Raw genomic sequence first — 18,857 nt, forward strand, 5'->3', positions numbered from 1 at the left:
TTGTTTAATTCTCTATAGTGGGAAACTAGATTACCCAGAGAAAATCCACGTGAAACAGGAAGGACATGCAAACTCCATGAAACTTTGACTGGACTTCCACTTTATATTCTTCTTTTTTTTTTTATAACCTTTGTCTGTTGTTCTTCCAGGTGGTTCCTCTCTTTATCATTTTCCCTTTTTTTTTGCACATTCATTTGGATTGATTGCTTCTATATGAACTTCTATGGATTCGAGTTTATTATTTGAATAACCATTTTGGATGGTGTCACATAATTATGTTAATAACCATTTTTTGATCGAGTTCATTATTTGGTTCAAAATGTCACTTTATTATGCTAATTATTTTCTTTTATGGCTAATTATCACAATTTTTGGACAGCGCTACACATATTTGTATATTATTGTTTCGGATTTTCTATAGGTCCATGTGTGCTGCTTTCTCTTCTTTTTTTTCTTTAAAAATATCACAACATTATATCACTATAAATAAAAAAAAATAGTGCAGCGCTTTTTTTTTATTTATATTTTTTGGATCACTGTCTGTTGGTCTAGTGCCAGCAGCTTTTTTTCTCACTTTTTTAATCATCTTTTATCATTCTTAGCGCAGAAATTCCCCCCATTTTTAGTAACATTATATCACTACCTTTTTAGCGCAGAAACTTACCCACTGTTATTGTTCTTCCAGGTCTATCTCTAGATCATGTTGAGGACAAAGGTGAAGCATCTGGTGCTAGGGAACATAAAGCAGCTCCCTACGCCAAGCAGACTGCCAGCCTTACTCAGACTCAGCAGCTGCCACTCCGTACGAAGTCATCAGACCTTACACCCGGAATGGGCGGCTCTAGCCAAGAAACAGCTGAAGGGGAAGGACCCAGAGAGTCTGAGGTGGCATACGCCAGAGGGCATAGTTATAAAGCCTCTATACACCAAGAGAGACACAGTGGATACACCCGAGGATCTGCCAGGAGTAAAACCTTTCACCCGTGGTCCATACCCCACTATGTACACGCACAGACCATGGACTATACGGCAGTATGCTGGGTTCAGCACAGTGGAGGAGAGCAACAAGTTCTATAGGGACAATATCAAAGGTAAGCGTCCGTTTCTGTAGTCAGACTGTTTAAGTGGTTGTAAACCCTTATATATACCCAGGTAAGTGACTGGCCTCAGGTGATACACAGAAAGGAAACCAATTCTCCTACATAAGGTGTACCTGTTTATCTGCAACCATCTGTCCTGTACATCTATTTAAAGTACAGAATTTATAAAGCTTGTCTGAGCTGTCAGAAAACAGGGGACAGAGAGCTGAAATTCCTCTCTGGAGAGCTTTGAGAGCTGTTTGGAATGAAGGGACACACCCCTCTTTACACAGCACACAGGAACAGAGCTGAGGCTCTCAATCTCAGGCTGTGTGCTGGAGCTCTCTCCCCTGTCACTTTTTTGTCTCTTGGTTTTAGGAAGCGGAGGGACGAGACAGCAGACAGAAATTACACTTGGTGCTTATAACGTGATTGTAAAGTCTCATATTTTTTTCTTAAAAATAATAAACATGTTATACTTACCTCCTCTCCTCTGTGCAGTTGGTTTTGCACAGAGCAGCTCGGATCCTCCTGTCGAGTGCCCCCACAGCAAACAGCTTGCTATAGGGGCACGCAAGCTGAGGCAGAGCTCTGTGTGTCCATTCAGACGCGGAACTGCGGTTTGTCCCTACCCCCTCTCTCTCCTAATTGGCCAACTGAATTTTATTGATAGTAGCGGGAGCCAATGGCGCTGCTGCTGTGTCTTGGACGGCCAAGGCACTCCTTCACATCGCTAGACCGAGATGGGACTTAGGTAAGTATTAGGGGGCTGCTGCACACTGTAGGTTTTTTATCTTAACCCCTTCACGCCGTCAGAACACAAATATGCGGCCTCCGCTTCAGGGGGTTGTACCGGGGTGATGCCTGCAGCTAGAGGTACTGTTGTTTGACAACTGATGGGACTAAGCAGCTGCTCGGCTGTCATTTTAAGGAGGGGATATGTGTCGCCCCCCACCTTCCACGGTTCGCCCGGGTCTCCCGTCCCACCAGGAGAACTGAGTGACCAGCCGGCATGACCCTAATGGCACTTTTCCACTGCAAGTACCGGCTCGGCTCTACTCGGCCCTGCTTGGCCCGGTTTGCTTTTCCACTGCTGGTACCGCATGGTATAGTGTCGGAACGGTTCGGTACGGTACGGTATAGGTTTGCTTTTCCACTAAAGTAGTACTAAAGTTAAGTGGGTGGGATAAAACGGGGTGGGTGGGATTCTCTGACCAATCAGTGGCTAGTAGTGACTGCATGCAAAGGATTGTGGGATATGGTACCAGTTTGGTACCTGTTGGAACCACAATCGAGTAGGTACTGTTTTTTCAGAGCCGTACCGTACCGTTCGGTTCCATGCAGTGGAAAAGCAAACCTATACCGTACCGTACCGAAGCGTTCCGACCCTATACCATGCGGTACCAGCAGTGGAAAAGCACAAAAGCGTGCCGAACCGGTACGGTTCCATGCAGTGGAAAAGCGCCATAACAAAGCCGAATTTTAGGTACTGGAGCCTTAAAGTTGCCAGATTAAAAAAAAAAAAAAGACCGCACCCAAAACAGCCAAACAGTGCAAAGGAGGGATTTAGGGTCCCTCCATAAAGAGTACCGGTCACTGCCTATTACTGCCACAAGGGATGTTTACATTCCTTGTGACAGCAATAAATGTGATCAATTTTTTTTTTTTAAATGGACAGTATAAAACTAAAAAAAAAATAATTAAGGAAAAAAAAATGTGAACGCATACGCCAAGTCATGCCCACATTTGTAAACTGTGTTCAAACCAAACATGTGAGGCATCGCCGCGATTGTTGGAGCGACAGCAATAATTTTAGCACAAAACCTCCTCTAACTCTAAACAGGTAACAGTTAACATTTTTTAAAGCGTTGCCTATGGAGATTTTTAAGTACCAAAGTTTGCCACCATTCCACGAGTGTGCGCAATTTTAAAGCATGACATGTTAGGTGTCTATTTACTCGACGTAATATCTTTCACATTATACAAAATAAAATTGGGCTAACTTTACTGTTTTTTTTTTTTTTTTTAAATTCAATAAAGTGTATTTCTTTCCAAAAAAATTGCATTTGAAAGACCACTGCTCAAAAATTGCGTGACATAAAATATTGCAATGCTTGCCATTTTATTCTCTATGGTCTCTGCTAAAAAATATATATAATGTTTGGGGGTTCTAAGTAATTTTCTAGCAAACAATACTGATTTTAACTTGTAAGCAACATATGTCAGAAAAAGGCTTAGGCTCCAAGGGGTTAATGTATAGAATGCATTAAGATAAAAAACCTTCTGCATTAAGATAAAATCCCTTTAAAGTGTTTGTAAAGGTTGAAGGTTTTTTTTTACCTTCATGCATTCTGTACAATAAGGTAAATAACCTTTAGTGTGCAGCTCCCCCTTCAGCCCTCCTAATACTTAAGCCTGGTCTCGATCCAGCGACATACACAAGACCCAAGGCTCCACCGGGTCTCTCCCTCCTGATTGGCTCAGGTGCAGGAGCCATTGACTGTCACTGCTGTCAATCACAGCCAGTGAAGCGGGAGGGGGGGGGGGGCTCAGCCACACACTCTGTGTCTTATGGATGCAGAGAGCTGGCTCTGGAGCAAGCACGCACAAGTGCCCCAACAGCAAGCAGCTTGCTATGGGGGGCCCTCGGCAAGGGGAGTGGCGGCGGGGGACCCCAATAGAGGAGGATCGGGGGGCTGCTCTGTGCAAAACCATTACACAGGTTCAGTAAGTATAACATGTTTGTTGTTATTTTTTTGTATAATATATTTTCCTTTTACAGTCACTTAAATTGAGACAAGTACACACTATAGGGGTATATGCTTTGTTCATATTTCATGTCTGAGGTTTACAACCCCTTTAAGGTACTTCTAAAGACTCCTGTGTGACGTCTAAATAGATCCCAAATCTAGTCACTATGCGATGTACAAGCCCTCTAAAGTTAACAAAAAAAACTTCCTTTACTGTCCCTGACTGAGCCAAATTCCCCTTCATTTGTGCCTCACACATGCCTCCTCCCAGACACTGCAGCTCACAGCAGAGGCAGTTCTGCCAGTATAGAAAGCAGTGGGCAGGACTGGGTGTGCCAGGTGCTGATTGACCAGTCACAGGCTTATGAAACAGCAGTGGGAATGCTAATGGCAATGACCACCCTGCAACATCTTCTTATCCCACTGTAGTGCAGGCGGGTACAGTCTACATGAGAGTGGTAACTGAATTCAGGAGCAGTGCAGCGTCATTGCCGAGACTTCACAGGAAGCTGCATTCAGTGGACTTCACTGGCAGGATCCACAGGTATTTGTGAGAATTTGGAGGAGGACTCAAGGCAAACAATGAAGATGTATTCAGTATGCTCTCTGCTTAGCAGTGCTACACCATGCTTGTGCCGTATTATTCCTCAGTCAGCATTAAAAGCTAAGCGAGGTTCAAACCTTTCCTAATTTTGTCCAAAACTGGAACAAAAAAGCTTTGGTTGGGGTTGGGCATTAAAGTGTACCTGTCATAAGCAAAGCAGTCCCCGTGGATGCTGGCCTTCCCCTGAACCTTCTTGCTGCCTGTCTGTGTCTGACTTTGGTAGCTCAAAACAAAAGAGATTTGGAGAAAAGTCACATTTTTCTTTTTTATTTCTATACTTGTTCCAGGTTAGTTCCATAAAGTATTGTATATAAAGCATCAACATGACAGCCAAGCAACTAACATTCTCAGAAAGAGAGATTAGGGATGGCAATGCGATGTTGATCCTCTTCTAGCACTGTACTCTAGAGCAGTGTTTTTCAACCTTTCTTCAGTCAAGGCACCCTTAAAAATAATGCACAATCTCAAGGCACCCCATTCTAAAATGTAAAGAACCAAACTAACATAGTTTTACATATCGCAGCAACATCCACACACGTAAAACACCCAATATTGGAGGTGATTCCTTTTTTTACAAAGCAAACAAACCTATTCACACTGGTGCTGACTAGTGTGGCAGCCACTCATTTAACTAATGTGACCCCATTACTGAAGAAGAAGGGTAAACAAGGACATCCCCAGGTGCCCATTGTCGACCTTATTAACATATGACATCCTCGTTGATAGAATGCCAGTAGCTGGTCCGAACAATATCCAAGGTTGTGGTGCTGCACAATTAAAATCTGTGGCTTTGTGTAACCACCTTGATCCACCTGCTGACTTGGCAATTTTTAGGTATTTTGCCAAGGCACCTCTGAAGAACCCAGAAGGCGTCCCAGGGTGCCACGGCACATTGGTTGAAAAATAATTCTCTAGGGGCTTCTATACATCACTCCAGCTTCATATCTGCAGCTTCCTTTACTGTGCGATTTACTATGTCTGGTTTTGTTGCAGCTGGTCAGCAGGGCTTGTCTGTTGCCTTTGACCTGGCCACCCACCGCGGCTATGACTCCGACAACCCTCGAGTTCATGGAGACGTTGGCATGGCAGGGGTGGCGATTGACACCGTAGAAGACACTAAGATGCTGTTTGATGGCATTCCTCTGGAGAAGATGTCTGTGTCTATGACCATGAATGGTGCCGTCATTCCCATCCTGGCCATGTTTATAGTCACTGGTCAGGAGCAGGGAGTTCCTCAGGAGAAGCTGACCGGAACCATACAGAATGACATCCTAAAGGAGTTCATGGTCAGGAATACATATATATTTCCTCCAGGGCCTTCCATGCAAATCATTGCTGATATCTTCCAGTACACATCTCAGGTAAGATATTCTTACTGCTCTTTCTAGTTTGTCATTGAGAATAAGGGCTACCAGTAACTACCTTTTGCTGGCCAATAAAATAATAGCCCATTAACAGGTTAAAAAAAAATTGTTTTTGGTGCAATATTCGCATTCAGTTCGGAGAATTACTTTTATTTCCACACTAGATGTTTTCAGTTTTCCAGGTTGAATGATTTAAGCCCAGGCAGTCATGGAGCTGTTCCCAGTATTTGACTGGCATTGATAGAGAAGCAGCATACTGAGGCGATTGTCACTCTGCTCTTTACTAGAGATGAGCTCAGGCATGTTCGGATCCTAATCCCAACCCACCTGCACAATCCTGCTAGGAAGCCATCACTGCACACGACCAATCATGAGCAGCCTAGTGGGTGTGTATATCTGCAGCTGTGGGCCGGGAAATGCCTCAGTCACTTATGCAGTGACGGCTTTCTGGCGTGATTGCTCAGGTGGGTTGGGATTAGGATCTGAACACGCCTGACATCATCCCTATTCTATACCCACTTGACCTCCAAAAGATTTACCCCCCTTCATGACCAGTCCATTCTTTTGCGATCCGGCACTGCGTTACTTCAACAGACAATTAGGCAGTCAAGCAATGCTGTACCCAAATATAATTTGTCATTTTATTTCCCCACAAATAGAGCTTTCTTTTGGTAATATTTGATCACCTCTGCGTTTTTTTGTTTTTTGCTCTATGAACAAAAAAAAAAAAAGCAATCATTTTGAAAAAAAATGTAATTAAATAAAAAAATCTAATTTATTCATAAATTTAGGCCAATATGTATTCTGCTACGTATTTTGTGTGTGTGCACATCTTATAAAATTAAAAAATCATAAAAAGATTAATTTCAGTAATTCAATTAAAAAAGTTAAACTCCTATATTTTATATAGATGTGTTAAACACAGAATGATATATTTCAAACATTTCTTTCTTTTCATTTTGATGATTATGGCTTACAGCTAGTGAAAACCTAAAATCCAGTATGTCAGAAAATCAGAAAAGGATTTTTAATAGAGAAATGTTGGCTTACTGAAAAGTATGTCCATGTGCAGTATGCACTCATTACTTGGTAGGGGCTCCTTTTGCATGAATTACTGCATCATTGCAGTGTGGAAAAGAGGAGTATAGCATCAAGTCAGTTAAACTCTTGGGATATTGGTATAGTCATTAAGTAGCAGAGGGGGTTGTTATCAGTTTCATGAAATTAACAGGTGCACTAGATGGGTAACAATGAGGCAACCTCCAAAACAAGAGTTCGTTTTACAGGTGGAGGCCACTGACTTTCTCTACTCATCTTTTCTGACTATTTTTCACAAGTTTTATATTTGGTTCGGGTCAGTGTCACTACTGGTAGCATGAGGCGATATCTGCACTCTATAGATGTTGCACAGGCAGTCCAACTCTTCCAGGATGGCACATCAATACGTGCCTTTGCCAGAAGGTTTGCTGTGTCTCCCAGCACAGTCTCAAGAGCATGGAGGATTTTCCAGGAGTAATTCTAGAAGAGCTGGACAGGGCCCTAGAAGGTCTCTAAAACAGGGTTGTCTTTAAGGCAGGGTAAACAGGGCCCTGTTCGTTTTTAGGGCCCAAAGCAGCTGCCCGCAAATTGGGAGCCCCATTGGCGCTGTCAGGTCCGTGTCCACTACGCTATGCAGAGCGGACAAGGACGGAGCCCGATGTCCTCTATGGGGCGGTCGGATGGAAGCCGACTGCATGTCTGTTTCTATCTGATTGTCATCAGATCTGATCAGCTGGACAGATGGTCACCTATTGCCATTACAATGGGTGGCTCGATTGAGTCTGCCTGAAAAACAGACAGGCATACCAATGTTGTCCGCTGGTGTGCAAGGGGCCTTAGTCTATGTGTGTGTGTTTGTTTGTTTGTTTTTTGGGATGCTGGGGTGGAGAGCAAAACTGCATTGGGTGAGGGGGGGCAAGAAAATGTTTTTCCAGAGTCCAATCCATATTAAAGACGGCCCTGCCTTAACCCATTAGCAGGACTGGTATTTTCTCCTTTGTGCGAGGAGGAACAGAATGAGCACTGCCAGAGCCTTACAAAATGACCTCCAGCAGGCTACTGGCGTGAATGTAAATGTCTCTAGCCAAACAATCAGAAACAGACGTCATGAGGGTAGCCTAAGGACCCCTTGCCTCTAGTGGCCCCTGTGCTCATTGCCTGGCACCTTGGAGCTTGAATGGCATTTGCCATTGAACACTGGATTTAGCAGGTCTGCCACTGGCACCCTGTGCTTTTCACAGATGAAAGCCGGTTCACCCTTGGCACATGTGACAGACCTAAAATGGTCTGGAGAAGCCATGGAGAACATTATGCTGCCTGTAACATCGTTCAGCATGACCAGTTTGGTGGTGGGTCAGTGATGGTCTGTGGGGGCATATCCATGGAGGGACGCACAGACCTCTACAGTTCTAGATAATAGCACCCTGACGGCCATTAGATATTAGGATGGAATCCTTGGACCCATTGACAGACCCTATGTTGGTGCAGTGGGTCCTGGGTTCCTCCTGGTGCACGACAATGCACAGCCTTATGTGACGAGAGTATGCAGCCAGTTCCTGGAGGATGAAGGAATTCATACCATTGACTGGCCCCTACGCTCACCTGACCTAAATCCAATAGAACACCTCTGGGACATTGTTTTGGTCCATCCCACGCTGTCAGGTTGCACCTCAGTCTTTTCAGGAGCTCATCGATGCCCTGGTCCAGATCTGGGAGGAAATACCCCAGGACACCATCCGTCATCTCATTAGGAGAATGCACTGACGTTGTCAGGTATGCATACAAGCACATGGGGGCCATACAAACTACTGACTACCATTTTGAGTTGCTGCAATGACATTTTAATAAAATGGGACTGCTGCATCATTTTTTTTACTTTACTTTGATTTTTGGGGTGTCTTTGAATTCAGCCCTCTGTAGGTTGATAATTTTCATTTCCATCAAACAATGTGGCATCCTTTCATTCCTAACACATTACCCAGTCCATATCAGTATAGATATCCACCAGAGATTTTTCCCCATTGAGATCTGATGTGTTTTCTAAGTGTTCCTTTCATTTTTTTGAGCAGTGTTTGTGTGTGTGTGTGTGTGTGTGTGTATGTGTGTGTATATATATATATATATATATATATATATATATATATATATATATATATATATAATGTAACACACTGGAATTTTTATTCTAGTGATGGCGGTGATAAACTACTTTTAGTGGGACTTCCATAGTGTCCGATTGGCCGCTGCAATAACTGACACTTTTGACACAACGCGGGAACCAGTGATAAAAATATGCACTGTCACTGTACTGACACTAGCTGGGAAGGGGTTAAACATCTAGGCCGATCAAAGGGTTAACTGTGTGCCTAACCAGTGTTTATGCGTTAACTGTGTGCTACTTTTACTAAAGGAATTGATAGATTTTATTCAGCAGGGTCAAAAAAATCGATCACCCCCCACCCCTGTCAGAATGGAGCCCTGCCTTGTTACCCCCCCGTGTTGCTTGTTCCTCTCTGACTCTGTACCCTACTGTAAAGAGACCTGACACCAGGTCAAGTTCAGGTACTTTACATTGCTTGCAATAGGCTAGGTTTACACTGCTGTGATTCTATTTGGATCCAACTTTCAGCGCGATTTATGTGGTGCTACTTGAATGCAACTATGATAAGGTTTGTATATAACACTAGAAACGCACCAAAGTAGTATAGGAACCCTTTCCAAAATTGCTCTGTGCTAAATACGCTGTTGGCTGATGTCACAGAGCCACTCCAGTCTCTGGGTGTATCCCAACAATTATGTTGGGTTCCACCCAGGTCCCCAAAAGGCAACTGGATCAGCCTGTTGCCTCTGAGAGCCTGAGCCAGCTACTCCCACACCTTCCACTGCCCGACGCTTCATCAAGCGCTGGAGGGGCAGAGCTGAGAGCGGTGACTGACAGTCACTTCTCTGTGATCAGATTGGACCCGAGAACTGAGTGATCAGCAGTCACATGATTGTTGAATTCTCTGGCTTAGAGCCAGCGGGGGACAGCTAACCGGACCAATGCTGTGGTCACATAGTTGAGTATGTATGTTTGTTCTTTTTCCTTCCCAAACTTTCCCTGTTAGGGAGATCCTGTCCCCACATAGGAACGGTCTGGTTAATGAATAGGTAGCACCTAGTGTACTGTATACATTTGATCAATCAGTAAAATATTAACTTAAAGTAGATCAGTTTTGCTCTGCAATTACTACATTATAAGGAGAGTTATTGGGGGTAGAAGTCTCTCTATAGCAGGGGTCTTCAAACTTTGGCCCTCCAGTTGTTCAGGAACTACAACTCCCATCATGCCTAGTCATGTCTGTGAATGTCAGAGTTTTACAATGCATCATGGGATGTGTAGTTCTGAAACAGCTGGAGGGCCGTAATTTGGAGATCCCTGCTCTATAGTAACCTGACAAAGAATGTTTACTATGCACCTTTAACATAATGGTGATGGTGTAACTGGGCCTTAAGGAGGTGTTGGGGGTAAATCCAGATTACGACATTATTTTTTTTTGTCTTTTAGTTTGATTTTGTATGAATGTAACATACGCCTAGGCTTTGCTAACTGGGATTTGTTATGTTCTTGGTAGATCCTGTTTGTGTCACTAACCACCCTCTCTCCCCATCCCCTTTCACTCTCTTTCTATAGTACATGCCAAAATTTAACTCCATCTCCATCAGTGGGTACCACATGCAGGAAGCAGGAGCAGACGCTATCTTGGAATTGGCATATACAGTAGCTGATGGGTTGGAGTATTGCAGAACTGGCCTAAAAGCTGGTCTGACCATTGATGAATTTGCACCCAGGTAAGTACAAGTTCTGCTGTGTATCACAGTGGAGGAGATCTACTAAAACTGGAGCCTGCGAAATCTGGTGCAGCTGTACATAGAAACCATTCAGCTTCCAGGTTTTTTGAAAGCTTAGTTAAACAAGCTGAAGTTAGACGCTGATTGGCTACCATGTACAGCTGCACCAGTTTTTGCACTCTCCAGTTTTAGTACATGAACCCCACAGAGAAAAACACTCACAAGAGCCATTGTGATGCGTTGAGCGGTGTTGCCCAATGCAACTTCAAGGGAAATAACACTGGCAGCAATTGGTGTTTAGCTCAATGCACGGCATGCAGTGCGTTGCCGTGCATTGAGCCAAAATGATGCACACATCTTTTTTGCGTTGTAGCAAAACTATACAATGCACCCCCCTACAGCACAATAAACAGCAAAAAAAAGTTCCCCTTCTGTCTGCCATCTTTGTTTTTCTACACTAAAGGCCCGTACACACGTAGCGATTGTCGGCTATAAATATTCGGCCAACGTCCGATCGGCCGATTGTCGGCTTGTTAGTATGATGCTTCCGACAACCGACTGCGACTTTTCAGCCGAACAGAATCTGGTGTGCTGGCTTTAAAATTTTTGTTGGCCAACACCAGAACGGCCGATTGTTCCTCAGTCAGTACAGAATTCGGCCGACAAACAGCAGATGAGCAAGACTGGGCATGCTCAGAGAAGAAAAAAACAAACGGAAAGTTAACCATCACATGACATCACTTCTGCAGTCGGCTGTTGTTGGCCGACAAAATTCATGTGCAGTCTTTAGCACTTTTCAACCGACAGGACAGCACCGGACAAAAGACGGCCGATCGTTCGGCCGACAATCGCTACGTGTGTACGGGGCTTTAGTCAGCAACCGTGAAGAAAGTAATGTCACATGAAATAAGCACATGACACAGCTCAAGATAACGCAGCACAATAAAAACAGACAGTGTTGCAATTTTGAAATTGGCTGCTCAGGTCTGCACCCTACATCCTGGGAGGGAGGGCAAGAGGATAAATTTTCCCTTCCATACCCCAAAGCACTATTTTTTTTCTGAGATTTCCGATGGAGGAACATAATAGTTGAGGAGTACGGCCAGTATATTGGGGTGAGGAGTTGTCCTTTAGACTGGTCACTGCATGCCTGTACTGTCTGTTAGGGCTGTATAAAGGCCTCATGCACACAAAGCTTAAATGTTTGTTTTTTTTGTTTTTTTCAGTTTGTAAAAGCACCTCTATGTAAGTCTATGCACACATTTTACAAGCTTATTAGCTTATAGAAGCTTTTTCAGAATGAGAAAAAAAAAACCCCACCAAAGGCACATAAAGGAGAGCTGAAGAGCAGAAAAAACACTTTATGTATCTAAATGCATTTTATTGTGCATTACCTCTAGACATGTCTAGTGTCGAGAAATTTATGCATTACAATGGTCAGAAAAAAAATTATTATTCTGGTCAGTGAAATGCATTAACACTCAGATGCTTGATGCGCTTAAATCCAAGTGCAAGGCTTTTCCCGCATTTTAAGCAGCATTTACCTGCCAGGAGCTTGGGCGTTCATAGGGGATTAATATAACACCCTTTGTGCATGAGATCTAAATCATAGGGGCTTGCCGGTAGAGTTAGCAATTATTTGGCAGGCAAAACATTTCTGATGTATGTATTTCATCTTTGTTTTTAGCTGTTTTCCTGGAATAAAATGGGGAGTTATACTTTGAAATACATAAAGCTACCAAAAGTCATGTTCAAGCCTTGTTTTGACCTAATCTAATAACAGACTTTGAATGATGATCTGCAAATCAATGTTTCATGCATGGCAACGTTTAATTTTCTATTAAAAAATGGCAACCTCTACATATACTTTTTTGTTTTATTATGACATGGCTCATGTGAGGTTTATTATCAATTTTTGGATTTATTTACTTATTATTTTTCCTCTCATTAGATTATCCTTCTTTTGGGGCATCGGGATGAATTTTTATATGGAAATCGCAAAGATGAGAGCGGGACGACGTCTGTGGGCGTATCTGATAGAGAAGCATTTCCAGCCTAAGGAACAGAAATCCCTCTTACTGCGAGCTCACTGCCAGACTTCTGGCTGGTCCCTAACTGAACAGGTGAGGACACTCTATTACCACACCCCAACATGTGGGCTGTGTTATCCAGTGGGTGTCTTCAGTCAGCTCTGTGGGCTCCATTTGATGAGGCCATTACTGTTATGGAAATTAATGGAGTTTGGAGCATAGAAATTTGCTCGGTGCGCTGAAAACTTTGCTGCGCTGAAAAGCGCACTTGCGGGTATTAATACGCGCCAAGTGCCATTGATCCCTTGTACTGAAAAGTACAATCTACAGCTCTTTTGTATTAAGTTATCCTAACGTGCTCGGCAACAAAGATAGAAAACGGGGGATGAGCTGTATCACGGTCGATGTCCATAGGAGCAGTCCTGCCCAAGGCAGCGCTCTTGTTTATTTTATAGTCGGAGAACAAAAGGGGTTTACAGGGGAGGTGACGTCAACACAACCAATCACAGACCTGTATACTTTCAAAAGTACAATTGGAAAGAGGAGTGTATGTTTATAGACAAGCCCGACCGTGTGCATGAGTTTCCAACTGTCAAGTGAAAGCGAAACAATGCACTATTGCTAAAAATTACTGCCAAACACTATCGTGGATTCTTATGGACTCGGCCACGCTAATTTATAAGCATGCACTCCCGTCATAACCTGTTAGAGTGAATCCTAAATAATCTAGTTCATAAAAAACATATTTGATAGTGATTATGCTACTGTTCCAGTAAATGAGACTATATCTGCAAGGGAAATAGCAGCAGTATTTCAATCATGAGGATCAAGCATAATAGAAAGCCATTATTCCAGCAAAAGGGTAGATATTTATCAAAACGATAATAATTCCACATCACAAACATTCCACATCTCTGCCAGTGAATACTGGGGCCCCGGCTGGCTGATGTACATTTGCGCTGTGAAGTTTGCATCACACTGCCATAGATCTGGACCAGCGTTTACGCCAGTGGTAGCCACTCAGAACGCCCGCCATTCGGGAGATCAGGCGAGTAGTATGCAGTCTCCATTTTTAATGGAAGGTTTCAACAACTAACAGTCTTTCCTCAATGCCAGTTAAAGCCATATTCGCTGTGCATAACGGATACCGGTAAACCGAAACTGGGAGACCTAATGGCAATTCAAATAAAACCCTTCCTGAAAAATGTCCACACAAATATTAAGGAAAATTTCCACAACAATACATAGAACAGTTTGCCAAACAAAGTGTAGGTTGGTACATTATATGTACTTGTTGGTTAATGCTTATAACACTTAGGGACAGTTCACATCAGAATGCTGTGCAGGAAACCCACATTCTGTGCGCATTTCCCAAACCACATTCAAAACTCACCGCAGTTGCAATCTGCAGTGGGTGTCAATATTAAGTTAATGACAGCCCAACTGCAGGTTGCAAATACATAGAAATACCATGCAATGTGGTTGCAGTGAGTTTTCAAAAGCAGTGCATGTGCTACTTTAGGTGCGGTGAATGGGCTGAAATTGCACCACACAGGAATGCACAGCACATTCCTTTACAATTTCCGGTGTGAACTGGCCCTCATTGTACTGTAGATGAGCAAGTAAAAGGAGATCTGTATATCAGTGCCCTCATTCAACCTCACTGATTTATTATGATTTATTATGTTTCTATTGTATGTATGTAAATAAACAGTTACATAAATGATAAAGAATTTCCAGAGCACAATGGGTTGCTTTGTCTAATTGAAACTTTAGAAAATAAAGACTAAAGTTCTAATCTTCCTTTATCAGGATCCTTATAACAACGTCGTCCGCACTGTGATTGAAGCCATGGCCGCGGTGTTTGGAGGCACTCAATCGCTGCACACAAACTCCTTTGATGAGGCACTAGGGTTACCTACTGTGAAAAGTGCCAGGATAGCCCGGAACACCCAGATTATCATCCAGGAAGAGTCTGGTATCCCTAAAGTGGCCGATCCCTGGGGAGGTTCCTACATGATGGAGTGCCTAACGGAGGACGTTTACCAAGCTGCTCTAAAGGTTAGGACTGCATTCAAAGTATATCTCAGGATAATTTTTAAAAAATGGTTAGAGCCCCTGTCAGTTTTTTTTATAGCCGACTGTGTCTCCCATGAGGAGATTCACCCTCTGTTTTTCTTGGTGACTACCGGCACAGAAAAATCCAAAATTTTGATTTGTCAGCAGAACAGAGCACAGAGGAAATCTTTCATTTAGGACAAGTGCTTTGAAGAGATCTCCTCTTACTTCCTGTTTTTGTCTCCTGTCAGGAAGTTAAAGGGTAACTCCACTTTCGTGGTGAAAAAAAAACCAATATAGCGTATACAGTTGTGACACAAATCATATTGTAGTTGAATGTTATTTAAAATGATCTTTCCTTTTCAATTTGTAGCTGTTGTAAGTTTCTGGAAATGCAATACAATATGGCTACCTGGAGATGTTCTGTACACAGAATGTATACTGACCACACCCCAGAAACATCATTTCCTGCTTCTGTGATTGGCTCACACATTTTCCCAGAAGTCTGCCTAAGATACAAGTCAGATTTCTGGCATCCCATGTAACAAAAATGTCCTTTTTGGTGAGATACTCCCAATAGGAAGACGTCTAAAGGGATGCAGACCCAGCAGATTTCCTCATTAGAGCTCTGCAGCTGCCCCACCTGATAGATTATTTTAAAACCACTCTCATTTGACCCACTCGGCACAGAAGCATAGAGGAACAAACAAGGGTTTATTCAGAATAACAAAAGGTAGAAATCTGCAACAAAGTTTGTTAAAATCCCTGCAATGTACAGAGATCACCCAGAGGGGAATGTTTTTTTTTTTTTTCTCAACAAAAGTCGAGTTACGCTTTAAAAGATCTCCCTAAAAGGTCACAGACATAAAATGAACTGTCATTGGTTTTAACCATTCCCTACACTGAGGCCCTGCTCACACCTGAGCCTCTTTTTTTTTTTTAGGTGCCGTTTTTATGGTGGCACCTTTCATTTGAATTGCCTCTCTCCAGTCCAAACGCATGCCAAAGAAGCTCATGTACCAATTTTTGGCACTGAACCAGGTGCATTTGGTATTCAGTGTTTTGCCGTGATTTTTGTGCATGACAATTGCAACAAAATCACACTGTATGGTGTGCTATGGAGAAATAATAGCACCGCAAGCGCGTTGCATATTTTGTTGTGATTCTGGAATTCTGGAGCTGGAATTCTGGAGCTGCCCCCCGGGATTCCAGTACACTCAGGTGTCAATGGGGGCCAAAAACTAAAAAAAAAGTTTTGTATTTATGGATTCACTCAGTTCTGTTTAAAGTGGAATTACACTGCATCTGAACACCACAAAAGAAAAATGCAATTTTAATTAATTTTTAATAATCAAAGCAAACTCCCCCCTCCATCCATGTCTCTATGCTTTATTTTGTTGAGAAATACCTTGAAAAGCACCCACTAGCATTTCTGGCCGTGGCAATCTTGACTAAGGGCAGATGATTCATGTAGCATTTGCTTCCCTTAAATCCATCTGCCCTTAGCTCAGTCATGCAGGCAGGAGGGTGTGCTTAGCGAAGAAATTCCCTCCCTCCCCTCCTGAAGACTCTTGGGATGTATGACATTTGCCTAGGCATGGAAACCAGTAAGTAACTGTAGAAATCTAAAAATAAAGTTTAAAACAAGTAAATATGATATACTTTCCTACCCATTTACTAATGCTAGCAGCATAAGGATACAAAATAGGTAATGTTAATTGAGAGGGTAAAGTTCCACTTTAAGCTCTTTCAAGTGAAACAATTACGTTTTCAATTTCCCTTTTTTTTTTTTTTTTTTTTTTTTTTTTTTTTTGAGCATATACAGGTGCATCTCAAAAAATTATAAAATCAAAAAGTTAATTTATTTCAGTAGATCAATTAAAAAACTGAAATTCGTATATAGATTCATTACACACAGAGTGATATATTTCGAGCATTTCTTTCTTTTCATGATTATGGCTTATAGCGAAAACCCAAAAGTCAATTTCTCAGAAAATTGAAATATTACATACAACTAAATTTTATTTTTAATAGAGAAATGTTGGCTTACTGAAAAGTATGTCCATGTACAGTATAGCATGCACACATTACTTGGTCGGGGCTTCTTTTGCATAAATTACTGTACTAATGCAACGTGGCATGGAGGCGATCAGCCTGTGGCACTGCTGAGGTGGTATGGAAGCCCAGGTTTCTTTGATGGCAACCTTCATCTCCTCTGCATTGTTGGGTCTGGTGTCTCCTCTTCACAATACCCCACAGATTCTCTATGGGGTTTAGGTTAGGCGATTTTGGTGGCCAATCAAGCACAGTGATACCATGATCGATAAATCAGATATTGGTACATTTGGCAGTGTGGGGAGGTACCAAATCCTGCTGGAAAATGAAATCAGCATCTCCATAAAGCTGGTCAGTAGAGGGAAGCATGAAGTGCTCTGGAATTTCCTGGTAGAGGGCTGCGCTGACTTTGGAATTGATAAAACACAGTGGACCAACACCAGCAGATGACATGACTCCCCAAATCATCACTGACTGTGGAAAATTTTGTGGCCACTTCATTTGGAAATCAAGGTCCAGTGTGAAGTTTCCACAATTTGTAATGATTTGGGGAGCCATGTCATCTTCTGGTGTTGGGCCACTGTGTTTGTCAAATCCAAAGTCAGCGATCTTCCCCCCACTGCTAGAACACTCACTCCAATCAGCGCTGTCTGTCATTGGCTGAGAGGGCTGATCAGGAGTCGGTTGGCTGCTGGTTTTCCAGCATGCTCGTACGACATACAGACAGCCCGACCAATATATACACAGGCCAAATGTTGGACATTTTTTTGAACCGGGCAATTCGGCCCTTGTGTACCCGGCTTTAGGTCCTGACATGAAGACAAGAGTAGGGTCCATAGCACATGATGTTGCAGAGGGATAGTCCACTGCCAGATGTTGGAGGAGTGCCGCCTGCCCCGGGGAGTGGAGAATCGGGTAAATAAAAAGGTTTCTCCTCTCCTAGACAAAATGAGCTATTAACCCATGCAGTGTGACCACAGCCCCACTGCAAGGTACAACATTTGGCTTTAATACCATGTGTTTTTCTGTTTGTTCTGATTTTTTTGTGTTTTTATACTATTATTGACACTTGTGTCCACTCTTTACCTGTTCTCTGTGGAGCAGCTGATTGAGGAGGTAGAAGAAATGGGTGGCATGGCCAGAGCTGTGGCCGAGGGAATCCCCAAGCTCCGTATTGAGGAGTGTGCAGCCCGGAGGCAGGCCAGAATTGACTCAGGTGAGTGTTAGTACTTTTATATATAAGAATATATAAGACTGGTGTTTTTTTTTTTTTTTTTTAATTCATTTGTAATCAAGAAACCTATAAAGAAAATATAATCCGATAAATTTTGTCCATGTGTGAACTTCTTCAGTAGCCCCCTGCATAGTAGTACTATGTGAGAGTGAGGGTCAGCATCCTAAATAATTCAGAGCTCTTCTGCATTGCTGTGAGCTGGCTGACAGAAGGAAGGAGCAGAGTATTGACTGATCCAATCCCATCCTACTTCCTGTGGTACGATGGTGGGAAGGGAGCAGCAAGACTACATGTGTTTCTTCAAAATTTGTATTTTTAACTCTATTCCTCTTTGTGAGTAACATGTTACCTGAGCTGCTGACACTCTTGTGATTCCTCTCTTGCATGGTTTGCTGATCCGTTTTTGGATAATTTGCATAAAGGTATATACAATGGCCTTATTCAGCCAGAGAAGAAATGATGTGCAGATGCAGGAACCTGTAGCCATCAGGTTTTACTTTACAAGAGTGAGGTCAGGCCCTATACGTTTAGCAGTATTGTTTGCTTAGGCCTGGTAATGTTTCATTTAAAACTGAATCCCAGCCTTCCATTCAGTCTTGTGCAGTTGTAAAGGCTCTTCTGTACTGAAATGGCTTCCTGTGATTTCTACTGCACACTGTGAGCTTTAGAAGCTACAGCAAGTCAAATTTAAGTCATTCAGCATTATATCTAGCCCATTTCTTCCCAGTCTGACTGGTCATGGCCCTCCCCTTTTAGTTATTAGGTTTGTCTTTTAATAATGAAGGCTTGGCATCACATGTTACCTATGTTTTGT

General features: G+C 42.7%; 1 protein-coding gene across 1 annotated transcript in view; it reads left to right on the top strand.

Annotated features, from left to right (window-relative positions):
• Positions 1–697: 697 nt before the first annotated feature.
• The window catches only part of MMUT (methylmalonyl-CoA mutase), a 174,421-nt gene continuing 156,261 nt past the window's right edge, over positions 698–18,857 (top strand). The window contains exons 1-6 of the mRNA XM_082250032.1: positions 698–1,091; positions 5,427–5,794; positions 10,509–10,666; positions 12,618–12,789; positions 14,509–14,757; positions 17,914–18,025. Of these exons, the coding sequence (XP_082106158.1) occupies positions 701–1,091; positions 5,427–5,794; positions 10,509–10,666; positions 12,618–12,789; positions 14,509–14,757; positions 17,914–18,025 (1,450 nt within the window). The 5' untranslated portion in view covers positions 698–700. The remainder of the gene's footprint in view (positions 1,092–5,426; positions 5,795–10,508; positions 10,667–12,617; positions 12,790–14,508; positions 14,758–17,913; positions 18,026–18,857) is intronic.

This window comes from Pelophylax lessonae (genome assembly GCF_965119305.1).
Source record: "Pelophylax lessonae genome assembly, chromosome: 3".
NCBI lineage: Eukaryota > Metazoa > Chordata > Amphibia > Anura > Ranidae > Pelophylax > Pelophylax lessonae.